The sequence below is a fragment of the Tachysurus vachellii genome, chromosome 11 (genome assembly GCF_030014155.1).
Source record: "Tachysurus vachellii isolate PV-2020 chromosome 11, HZAU_Pvac_v1, whole genome shotgun sequence".
NCBI lineage: Eukaryota > Metazoa > Chordata > Actinopteri > Siluriformes > Bagridae > Tachysurus > Tachysurus vachellii.
In genome coordinates, this window is record NC_083470.1 from 2824433 (window position 1) to 2837500 (window position 13068).

General features: G+C 44.0%; 1 protein-coding gene across 1 annotated transcript in view; it reads right to left on the bottom strand.

Moving 5' to 3' along the window:
• adamts10 (ADAM metallopeptidase with thrombospondin type 1 motif, 10) overlaps positions 1-13068 on the bottom strand; it is a 64856-nt gene that overhangs the window by 14347 nt on the left and 37441 nt on the right. Inside the window, exons 16-17 of the mRNA XM_060880666.1 lie at positions 7442-7575; positions 4445-4568 (exon numbers count right to left, since the gene is read on the bottom strand). Coding sequence (XP_060736649.1) covers positions 4445-4568; positions 7442-7575 — 258 coding nt within the window. The remainder of the gene's footprint in view (positions 1-4444; positions 4569-7441; positions 7576-13068) is intronic.

Here is a 13068-nt window from a genome sequence, read left to right on the forward strand (position 1 = left end):
CTATATCTCTCCATATATATGTCCGCTGTATTCAGCTTCATCTGTCCATTCCCCCTAACCCTTATTCATTTTCTGTACCTCACCATTACCATGTTGTAGACCAGGGGTGTCCAACCAGTCACAGCCACATTATTTACTGTGCTACCGCAAAGAGCCACATCATACACATGGGCACACATGACCATCACCTTTTTTTTCCCCTGCCATTTTGAGAGCAAACTTGACACAAATTGTTTACTCAAATGATCTCGCTCCTACTGGGAAACTTTGAGGTATTTTCATCGCACTCACATGCGCGTTTGACGAAAATACCGTATTGACCTCAAGCGAAGCGAACACGCATATTGAAAAGACACAAATACAAACTTCGGTATGAACGTAAGAGCCGCATGGAACCGTGCAATGAGCCGCATGCGGGTCGGGAGCCGCGGCGTGGCCACCCCTGTTATAGACCTTTGCACAATATAAGACTATTCAGACTATTCAGCCCTATAATTTTTATACCTTTCTCTACCCTTTTGTACCCTTCTGTTCACTTTGCACCAACTGATACCCATCCGTACCCTCTGTACCTGTCCATGTCTTTTTGTACCTCTCCAAAGCTTTTGATGCCTCTCTGCAGCAACAAATACCCCTTATACATATATTACAAGTGGTATAATATAATATACAAGTGCCTTTCCTTATCCAGCCGTATCCATTATTCCTGTTCATACAGCTCCTGTGAAACAGCAGCCCCCTGTTGAATGAGGGTGCCAGGCAGTGTAATCCCTGCTGAATCCAGCAAATGTGCTTAGGCTTGGCATGGATTAAATATATAAGATATTTATTTTCTTGCTTGAGTTTCAAAAATATTTGAATCATGCAGACTTTGCATGTGAGCAAGTAATTATGAATTTGCCTTAAAAATCGCTCCACTCTCTCAAAAGCGGCACGTGTCCAACACATAACTGGGCTTGGGTTGAAAAAAAAAAAGAAAAAGAAAAAAAAAAAACAGATAAAGAAAAAACGCGATGCAAACACAGAGACATTGTTTGACTTTCCATAAAGCTATTATATGGTTGTTTGAAGAAGGTATGAGGCGAAAAAGTGTTAAAGCTGGATCTCACGAGGCCTTAACGTGATCCAAAAAGTCTTATTCCATTTGATTTGTATCCAGGTTGGCCCGTGTTTTCCAGCCATGTTGAAAGACATTTTTCACTGCCTTTGTTATAAGCATGGAGATTTATCATAATTCATGGATCTTAGACGGAGATGAAAAAAAAAACATACATGATACATACGGTGACCAAAAAAACAAATACGATGATGGTTTGAAATTACAGTGTGTGCTGTCATAGAATGGGTGTATTTTAGTAACTACTTTTAAAACTATAAAAAAAGACATACCTAAAACAATCCTGGCGTGCTTAGAGACTGTCTGGCATGTACTATAGACTGAGTGAGTTTCCCCACCAAATGCCCCTCAGAGACCTATGTGATGTGCCAAGTCTGTAAGTATGAAGTGCTGCTATTCAAACTTCACCTTTCATATTCACAATAAATACATTTTCCCCGCAGTGCTGATGAATTCTTGACACTGACAGGTAAGAAAGGTTTGGATTCATTTTCTGTAACAGACAGACTGACTGTCTGTGATCTCAGCCACCCTAAAACTATAAGTATAATTTCTCACTCACTCATCTTCTACCGCTTATCCGAACTACCTCGGGTCACTGGGAGCCTGTGCCTATCTCAGGCGTCATCGGGCATCAAGGCAGGATACACCCTGGATGGAGTGCCAAACCATCGCAGGGCACACACACACTCTCATTCACTCACGCAATCACACACTACGGACAATTTTTCAGAGATGCCGATCAACCTACCATGCATGTCTTTGGACCGGGGGAGGAAACCGGAGTACCCGGAGGAAACCCCCGAGGCACAGGGAGAACATGCAAACTCCACACACACAAGGCGGAGGTGGGAATCGAACCCCCAAACCTGGAGGTGTGAGGCGAACGTGCTAACCACTAAGCCACCGTGCCCCCATAAGTATAATTTTTTCTTTCAAAAATAAAAAATAAAAATGACGTTAAAATGCAGGACATGTCGTCGATGGGAAAGAAAATTATTTATCAGTTTGATCCAAGAGCGAATTTTTTTACTTTGATTTTATGCGCGTGCGTTTTAGTCTTTCAAAAGTGCATCAGCTGTCTGCTTTATTAGAACGTAGGAGCTCAGGCACGCGCAGCGTGCAGGCGCAGTCAGAGCTGGAGCTGGATTATCTTTAATCGGCGGATAGCCGCAAAGACGTCAACCAAAAGCAGTGAAATGTCACTATTCTTATTACCAGAGTTGTAGCACAAACAAAATATTAATGCAAACAATCCATTCAATACTAAATAAAAATAACATTTATTGATTTGGTCTTTGTCTTGTGAATATTTTTTATTAATGACTGCATTCATTGGACACACTGTTTGTAGAGAATGCACACATACATGAACTGATCTGATTCAAGACCGGCATCATTACATCATGCATAAAATTTTGGTGTCCACATTTGCCATTTTAAATAATACCATAACTTTTGTCTTACTCACTCTCACTCACTCATCTTCTACCGCTTATCCGAACTACCTTGGGTCACGGGGAGCCTGTGCCTATCTCAGGCGTCATGGGGCATCAAGGCAGGATACACCCTGGACGGAGTGCCAACCCATCGCAGGGCACACACACACTCTCATTCACTCACACAATCACGCACTACGGACAATTTTGCCCTTTTGTCTTACTATGTAGTCATATATTATATATTATATTCTCACTGAGGGCTAAAACCCCCTAAAGGTGAAATCCTAGAACCGCCCCTGATAACAGCAGCTCCCAAAGAACGTAGTTCCGGCTGCGAGGCAGATCACAGGTTTGTGCAGCAATGAAGGTGCTCTTTCCACATTTCTATAGCAACAACTTACACGGGAGCTTGTAGAGCGGACACTCAGAAAAATATATAAATCGATATATATAAAACGCTCAGATATAAAACAAGAAAAAAAGGGGTGTAATTGTTGATTGCGGTGAGGTTTATTTCCAGAATTAGTTTCCATGGTAACGGTCCTTTAAGTTTTCTGATACCTTCAGAACAGGAAAGATTATGCGTTAGGGTTTCTCTCTAAAATGGCTACAGTAACTGCACTTTTTTGCCATTTTAACTTTAAGATAAAAAAAAAAACGAGAGACTGGTGAGAGAAAGAAATGACTTTCATGAGTATCAGGGCAACAAAACACTTCAGAATACGGTGTTGGAGGAAAATAATCGACTTCGAGGAAAGTTACAGTATAGTTACGGCCGCATCAAAACTCCTTGTTGTTGCTTATTTTCATATAACGGCACTCCGTTACGTGTTTTATTCCTCACTTAAGTGATACGTAGCTAAGCAGATGTACTGTACTGATTTTCGTTCTCTCTCACACACACACACACACACACACACACACACACATACATTTTGCTTTATGAGATTATTATAGAGAATCAGGGCCAAGGCAGGGGGTCACGGTGGCTTAGTGTTTAGCACGTTCACCTCACACCTCCAGGGTTGGGGGTTTGATTCCCGCCCCCACCTTGTGTGTGTGGAGTTTGCATGTTCTCCCCGTGCCTCGGGGGTTTCCTCCGGGTACTCCGGTTTCCTCCCCCGGGCCAAAGACATGCATGGTAGGTTGATTGGCATCTCTGGAAAATTGTCCGTATTGTGTGAGTGAATGAGAGTGTGTGTGTGAGTCCTGCGATGGGTTTGCACTCCGTCCAGGGTGTATCCTACCTTGATGCCCGATGACGCCTGAGATAGGCACAGGCTCCCCGTGACCCGAGGTAGTTCGGATTAACGGTAGAAAATGAGTGAGTGAGAGTGAGGGCCAAGGCATTACTTCAGGATTACTACAAAGACAGAAGAGTCAAAGAGTCATGTACAACTGCTTTAGTCAGACCCCAGGAGCTGAACTGGGTCATTTTTCCCTTTACAGTGAAATCTTTTGCACTTTTTCGCCCCGAGTGTTCCACTTCAGAGATCTGTAACCCAAGACTTGTGTTCACACAGTCAGCATGTAGGATTTAAGACCATCCAGTGTAGTTCCAGGAACTGCACCTCAACGCTCTACAAACCCCATCGCCTCTCAGATGAAAAGAAACCCGTGCTGTTTTTCTCTCCGAAATGAACAGTTCTCAGATCGTATTCTGACACCTACAGTAAATCCACCGCGTCCCTTTTGCCTGTAATTAGACAGGCGACTTTATTTCATAATTTCATGACTTATAACTCGCTGCCTGAGCTGACATTTCTACAGCTTCCTTTATAAAGCTACAGAGGTTTTCCAGGAGAAACGGATCCGCAAACTTGGAATTAAAGCGATATTTGAGCAACATGGTGTATAAACAAAAGGAAACACATATGAAACACACCTCCTTCAGGGAGAGAGTCGTTGAAGACGCCCTCGATGGCCTCGCAGCTGCTCCCGTCGCCCCCACACAAGCGACAGCGATCCTCGCGGGCATCCGAGCCGAGGATCTTATCGCAGCCCACATGCTACACACACGCACACGCACACACATACACAGAAAGATAAAATAAAGTCTGAATGAAGGAAAGATCGTTCTTCCTTTTAAAAATAGCTGTAAACATACATAACAAAAATTCTGGGATGCTTTATCTCATTTTATGCAGATAAGCAATTGAGGGTTGAGGGTCTTGTTCTTTGGCCTGGTGGTGGCAGCTTGGTAGACTTGGGATTCAAGCTCACAACCCTTTTGGTAGCCCAACACCTTAATCACCAGGCTAATACATTCCCCACATGTCATGCTATACAAAGCAGCATCATCCCACTTGGCTCATATACTGACGTTTCCTTTCTAAGCTGTAAAATATTCCCTAAAACTCAAAAGTGTGTCCCAAATCACACACTTATGCACTGCACCATTGTGTAGACCAGCAGTTCCCAAAGTGGGGGTCGCGACCATCCGGGGGGGGTCGTGGAGTGGGGGGCGGGGGGTCGCGAGATGATTTCCAGAAACTTTATTTATTTTTATTTATTTTTTATTTATTTATTTATTTTTATATGTTAAAAAAAGGTTGTAATGATGCGAGTATAATTTTAGGATAATTAAAATAAACTGGAAATAAAACTTTGTTGGGGGGCACGGTGGCTTAGTGGTTAGCACGTTTGCCTCACACCTCCAGGGTCGGGGTTTGAATCCCGCCTCCACCTTGTGTGTGTGGAGTTTGCATGTTCTCCCCGTGCCTCGAGTGTTTCCTCCGGGTACTCCGGTTTCCTCCCCCGGTCCAAAGACATGCATGGTAGGTTGATCGGCATCTCTGGAAAATTGTCCGTATTGTGTGAGTGTGTGAGTGAATGAGAGTGTGTGTGTGTGCCCTGCGATGGGTTGGCACTCCATCCAGGGTGTATCCTGCCTTGATGCCCGATGACGCCTGAGATAGGCACAGGCTCCCCGTGACCCGAGGTAGTTCAGATAAGCGGTAGAAGATGAATGAATGAAAACTTTGTTTGCTCCGATTAATTACGACAGTTTAGGTCACCATTCAATGTAACCACGGCAAATCATCTGGCGTCAGATACGGAAGATGCGCTGATAGAACTTTCAACCGCTCGAACCCCGAGGACGGTATTTGACGGCAAGACGCTGGATGAGTTCTGGGTTTCTGTCGCGCTAGAATATCCACAGTTGTCGAAAGCCACGTTTATTGTACTCATGCAATTTGGCTCAACGTATTTATGCGAAAAGACATTCTCCGCGCTGACTTACATTAAGAATAAACACAGGTCACGGCTTAACGTGGAAGATGATCTGCGGGTGGCGATCTCCAAAACGGAACCTAGAGTGGACCTGCTTTGCTCCGGGTCGTCAGCAGTCTAATATTGGGGGTCGCGCTCTGAAAGGTTTGGGAACCCCTGGTGTAGACGACAAGATAAATAAATGCACTTCAAGGACCTGGAGGATGCACTAGGAGAATTCACCTGCAAACTTTGGAAGTGTGGAATTTTGGACACTTCATGCACTCAATGCTCAAAGTTTTGCTTACATAGCGGAAGATGGACGGGTCTCCCAGGCGCTGGTGCTGGATGAGGGAAAGGTTTCAACATGGCCGACGACACTCCAGTGGACTGAACTGAGGCTAAATCTCAATGGACTGACACAAGAAGGCATTTTCAGCACCATGTCCTGAGACTAGGCAAGACTAGATTTGTTTTGACAGCGCCACCTACTGGGCAAAAGTGCTAAGAACTGGAATGAGTGAAACAACAAACTACTCTTGAGTCACTTCGCCTAAAGTTACGACTCTGCTTTGGTTAGCCAAGTGTATTAGTCTGTGACTAAGTTACTAAGTTTATGCCACAAATGCTCTGAATACAGAGTTTATAAAGACTTACAAAACACATTAGCAGACTTTTGTGGATGTGCCACAATCATTCCATCTAAACCATTGCACAAACCCCCACACCCTTCCAGAGCTCTGCTCCTTGGAAACGTTCCTCCTGAGCTGGCCTACATTTCACAACCGGTGAGCGCGTGACCCAGTTCTGGGCGGCCGGAGTGAGTCAGTGACCCTCTCTGCAGGACGCTCGAGTGCGTCCCAACGTGTTTCTCCTGAGGCTGTGCTCAGCGCCACGTGCTTCAAAGCTTTCCTCTGAAACCGTCCCAAATCAAAGGCACATTGTTTTGGAAGTGCGCTCACTGTAAGGGCGCAAACAGGCCGACCGCCTTCTTCTCCTGCTGTTCGCTTGTTTTAATACACGCCATAAAGTAGAGAGGACGAGGAAAAAGAGGAAGAGGGAGAGAGAGAGAGAGAGAGAGAGAGAGAGAGAGAGAGAGAGAGAGAGAGAGAGAGAGAGAGAAGGAGAGCAGAATTTGAGAGGGAAGAGAGTCAAATTGAGAGAGGGAAAAAAAAAGAGGACAGGATGGAGAGAGGGAAAGAGGAGAGGAGAAATCAGTTGCTGTGATCTTGTTCAGCTGCTGGCGGTTCAGACAGCTGCAGCCTGGAAGGGCATCGAGTTCATTTAGACTGTAAATATAACACATGGGAGAGAGGAGACTGGAGGAGAGGGGGAAATGAAATGAGACAGAGGAGAAGAAGAGAAAAGAAGAGGAAATGTGAGGAAAGGAGGAAAATGGAGAAGAACAGAAAGATGAAAAAGGAGAGTATATGAAAGCAGAGGAAAAGAAAGAAAGGAAGATGGAGGGAAAGAGAAAAGAAGAGAAGAGAAGAATGAAGTGAACAGAGAGAGTAGAGGAGAGCAGAGAAAAATGTTGCTGCTAGGTTGTGGGAATGATAATAAAGCTTCAACTAAAATTCCTAAGAATGCAGAGGAAACGTGAACAAATATCTGGACCTATCTGTGTGTGTGTGTGTGTGTGTGTGTGTGTGTGTTGCCGTGCCCTCACCTTACACTCGCCATTAACACACACGTCCAGAGAGTCGTCTCTGCACGGTGTCCCATCCACCACCGCCGGAGCACGCTCAGTGTAGAAGTTATAACCTTCAGCCAGGCAGTTCAGAGAACATGATTTTACTCCACCTGAGTACACACACACACACACACACACACACACACACACACACACACACACACACAAAAATTTGCCTGTCAGTCTCATTGATGAAGGTGTGGTCTCTGTGTCTGTGAGTCTCATTGAAGGGGGTGTGGCCTCTGTGTCTGTCAGTTTAATTGAAGGGGTTGTGGCCTCTGTGTCTGTCAGTCTCATTGAAGGGGGTGTGGCCTCTGTGTCTGTCAGTCTCATTGAAGGGGGGTGTGGCCTCTGTGTCTGTCAATCTTCAATTTACAACACAGGCTGGCAACAAACTGAAAATCAAACTGCTTAAAAGTTTACTCATTTAACACACACACACACACACACACACACACACACACACACACACACACACACACACACACTCACACACACACATGCGCCAGCACATGCACACACTCAAGAGTGGCTGCAAATCAAAGTACAGGCAAGATCTTAAAGTAGCTGATACTTGTACAAAGTATTTTAAGTATTTTTCATTTTAAAGTATTTTATGGAAGTGAGTTTGTTTCTCGACAGCTGCTAGAAAGTCAGGGGCCTCACATGAGAGAGAGAGAGAGAGAGAGAGAGAGAGAGAGAGAGAGAGAGAGAGAGAGAGAAAGAGGGGTACTAATAGGGAAAGTGCACATTTTAGCTGGCGCACTTACAAACAGCTGATTCTGATTAACAACACTACACACACAACAATACACACACACATACACACACACACACACACACACACATTTTCACTACATCTTCTGGTCTCTCGGACTGTGCACTAAAATGCACTAAAGTGAAAGTGAAGATGGCCGAATGCTTCGAGACTCAAAAAGCACACTCATGGAAATCTGGAGCTGATGTCTGATGTCACACTGCATTCTGGGAAAGAATCGGCTTCTCAGAAGGCACGTCGGTTATTTGTTTTGCACCGAAAGCTTAAGCAAAATCAGATTCATCACCCATATTAAGAGAGGGGGATACGTGTAACATGCACAAACAACATCACAGTACATCAAAGTTACAATATTTCTGCATGCTCATGAGATGCACACAACGATTGTTCAGAATTCAGTTCAGAGGTAAAAACGTGAGTGTGTGCTGTGTTAAATATTGCTGAGGTGAATATAAAAGCTTTTTATTTAAAGACGTGCAGATTACATGAATCTTACAAATCAATTCAAATTTACTGCATTAATATCAACGCATTGTCGTTTCGTGCCTTCCGGTTGTACTAATTTCCGCATGCAGTGGTTGTTCTCAGAGTGACCTGTAGTCTGCGCTAGACCCCGTTATGTATCCATTAGCTAGTGTTAATTTCGTCAGACGAGACGAGACGAAATATGTTCGTCAACAACCTTTTTTTCATGACTAAGACGAGACGATGACGAGACTGCGGCACTGTCCAAAAACGCTGACTAAGACTAAATTAACATACATTATTGTTGACGAAAAAAGACGAGACGAAAATGTTTTGTATGAAATAAAAACTAAGATAAAATCTCTCTTCATTTTCGTCTACAATTGTCTCTGCTTTTTCATCAGCTGTTACTGTTACGCCTTTAAAATATTCAGCACGAGTTCGCGGCTTCGCGCTGTTTAGTGTGTGCGTAGAAACAATTCGTCCGAGCGCGAGTCCACCCCTGGTCTAGTCAGGCTTTTTGTGTTAAATTATATTTCCTGTCGCTGCGCAGGCTCTTTTATTGTACATGACAGCTTATGTCCCGATGACCGGTCTTTGCATTACGATTAAAAGCAGTATCAATAAAGTAAAAAATGTGATGTGCGGTCAAGTTCAAGTGAAACATGTGAAACACTTTTTTACTGAAATGTTTATCAGTAATAATCTCAGTAATAATGTGTTATTCTAAAAAAAAGATTACAATTTTTTGACTAAAACTAGACTAAATTTAAACGTTCCTTTTCACACCACACTGATCGTTCTGTTCCGCACCAGTTGAAACGAACCAAAATGCAGTCATGTGATAACATCCACATCACTCATTGGCCACATGTCTTTGAGCGTATTTCCTAAACTGCTTTTCGATTGGTCAGAATAAACGTGCGGGAAATTCCAACGAAACTCCGGAAGTAAAAAAAAAGAGGAAAATACAGGAAAATACAGCATACACCATGGAGAGACGACTGCGCGCTGCAATTATGTTCGTGGTTGTAATCTACTACATAGCTTGTATACAGCACTCTATGCAAAGTCTTAAATTTCAGAATGAAGCACGGATGTGGCTTGAAAATATCATTTTAATGCACTGCAAACGGCGAAGACGCATCGCAAGACAGTCCAGGTCTGTCCGTGACCTGCCATTGTTGTGCTAATACTGCCAATAGAAACTGTCAGCAAGCACTTCCTCATCCCATAATGCACAGCGCCGCTGACTACGGCAGCTGGTTTAAGTCCAAAATGCGCAATACTTTTTGCAGTTAGGTCTGTTCGATCTCGGATCGTGTTCTCACCACAAACGAACTGCTCTACAGTTCGTTTGAAAGCGTACCGAGATCACTTCTTCAAGGAGGTCTCGGTCCGCTTGTTTGGTCCGCTTTTGGTGCGCACCAGAGTTCGATTGCTGCATTCTCACCTGCCCAAAAGACCCGCACCAAATGAGCAATCGAACTCATTTCTTACGATTCAACCGAACTAAACAAGGCAGGTGTGAAAGCACCCTTAGTCGACTAAAACTTGACTAAGATACCTTGAGTTTTCTTTTGACTAAAACTAGACTAAAATGACGGGACTTTTAGTCGACTAAAACTTGACTAACAAAAAAAGATATGTGAATGACTAAATATGACTAAAACTAACAAGGACATTTGGCACAAGACTAAGACTAAGACTAAATTAAAAATAGGTGACGAAATTAACACTACCATTAGCATCAGTTTATGTACAAACTGTGGTCATTTATACTGTACCACACTAGATTGCGTCACCTGAAAGACAAACTCCGGGTGAAATCGGTGTGAGACGTGTGTTTGTTTGTCCCTGTGTCGATAATCTTACACTGAATTTTAGTCTTGAAGATAAACACCTTCAGATTTTAGAGGCTTTTTAGACAAATGAACACTCGCAGCGTCTCAGAGACCAGAAACGGGTTTGATATCGACGTTTACTGTGAAGATACAAACAACTGTGTGGGAAAAAAATAACCGTTTTTTGTTATTCAATGAAACTATCATCTCTAGTATTGTAGAGAATCTAGTATTCATTCCTGAGTGACTTTTATATGAGCTTATGAGTGAGACATGATAAAGACGTTCGGTCGTCGACATGGACACAAGAAAAACAGGAGGAAAGACATTTTTTATCAGAAGAAAATACCAGAATTCAGAGACAGGAATCATAAAACTTTGAACAGTGTTTTAGTCTCATGGTATCTTAAGTATGTGACCCAGTGAACCAGAGTTAAAATGATAGATGATAGACTCCAAATAGTCTCCAATGATAGACACTTAAGCACTTTTGTACGTCACTCTGAGCGTCTGCCAAATGCTGTAAATGTAAATGTAAATATATTAATGTTACAAAACCCTGACACATCCTCATCACGTCACCACGTCAACAATTATACGTTTTTCTTTTTCAAACATTCATTCATTCATTCATTCATTCATCTTCTACGGCTTATCCGAACTACCTCGGGTCACGGGGAGCCTGTGCCTATCTCAGGCGTCATCGGGCATCAAGGCAGGATACACCCTGGACGGAGTGCCAACCCATCACAGGGCACACACACACACACTCATTCACTCATGCAATCACACACTACGGACAATTTTCCAGAGATGCCAATCAACCTACCATGCATGTCTTTGGACCGGGGGAGGAAACCGGAGTAACCGGAGGAAACCCCCGAGGCACAGGGAGAACATGCAAACTCCACACACACAAGGTGGAGGCGGGAATCGAACCCCCAACCCTGGAGGTGTGAGGCGAACGTGCCCCCTTTTTCAAATAATGACAAGTTATTTAAAATCACCATTAACACAATAAAACTGGCACAAATTCCATTTTATAGCCTCTCTCTCTCTTTCTTTCTCTCTTTCTCTCTCTCTTTCTTTCTCTCTTTCTCTCTCTCTTTCTTTTTCTGTCTGTCTGTTAATATCTCTCTCGCTCTCTCTCTCTTTCTTTTAGTCTGTCTGTCTCTCTCTCTGTCTCTCTCTCTCGCTCTCTCTCTTTCTTTTAGTCTGTCTGTCTCTCTCTCTGTCTCTCTCTCTCGCTCTCTCTCTTTCTTTTTGTCTGTCTGTCTCTCTCGGTCTCTCTCTCTCTTTCGCTCTCTCTCTTTCTTTTTGTCTGTCTGTCTCTCTCTCGGTCTCTCTCTCTCTCTCTCTTTCTTTTTGTCTGTCTGTCTCTCTCTCTGTCTCTCTCTCTCTCGCTCTCTCTCTTTCTTTTTGTCTGTCTGTCTCTCTCTGTCTCTCTCTCTCGCTCTCTCTCTTTCTTTTTGTCTGTCTGTCTCTCTCTCTCTCTCTCTCGGTCTCTCTCTCTCTCGCTCTCTCTCTTTATTTTTGTCTGTCTCTCTCTCTTTCTTTTTGTCTGTCTGTCTCTCTCTCTCTCTCTCCCTTTCTCTCCCTTTCTCTCTCTTTCTCTCCCTCTTACTTTAGTATAAGGATTATTGATTATTCCCTACTGCAGCACCTTCTCTACCTGATCATCACCCTGTAAAGGATCTCGCTGTAACAGGCACCCTGTGTGCAGGACAACAACCTTCTCGCTGTAACAGACACTCTGTGTGCAGGACAACAACCTTCTCGCTGTAACAGGCACCCTGTGTGCAGGACAACAACCTTCTCGCTGTAACAGACACTCTGTGTGCAGGACAACAACCTTCTCGCTGTAACAGACACTCTGTGTGCAGGACAACAACCTTCTGGCTGTAACAGACACCCTGTGTGCAGGACAACAACCTTCTGGCTGTAACAGACACTCTGTGTGCAGGACAACAACCTTCTGGCTGTAACAGACACTCTGTGTGCAGGACAACAACCTTCTGGCTGTAACAGACACCCTGTGTGCAGGTCAACAACCTTCTCACTGTAACAGGCACTCTGTGTGCAGGTCAACAACCTTCTCACTGTAACAGGCACCCTGTGTGCAGGTCAACAACCTTCTCACTGTAACAGACACCCTGTGTGCAGGACAACAACCTTCTCGCTGTAACAGACACTCTGTGTGCAGGACAACAACCTTCTGGCTGTAACAGACACCCTGTGTGCAGGACAACAACCTTCTGGCTGTAACAGACACTCTGTGTGCAGGACAACAACCTTCTGGCTGTAACAGACACTCTGTGTGCAGGACAACAACCTTCTCGCTGTAACAGACACTCTGTGTGCAGGACAACAACCTTCTCGCTGTAACAGACACCCTGTGTGCAGGACAACAACCTTCTCGCTGTAACAGACAGTCTGTGTGCAGGACAACAACCTTCTCACTGTAACAGACACCCTGTGTGCAGGACAACAACCTTCTCGCTGTAACAGACACCCTG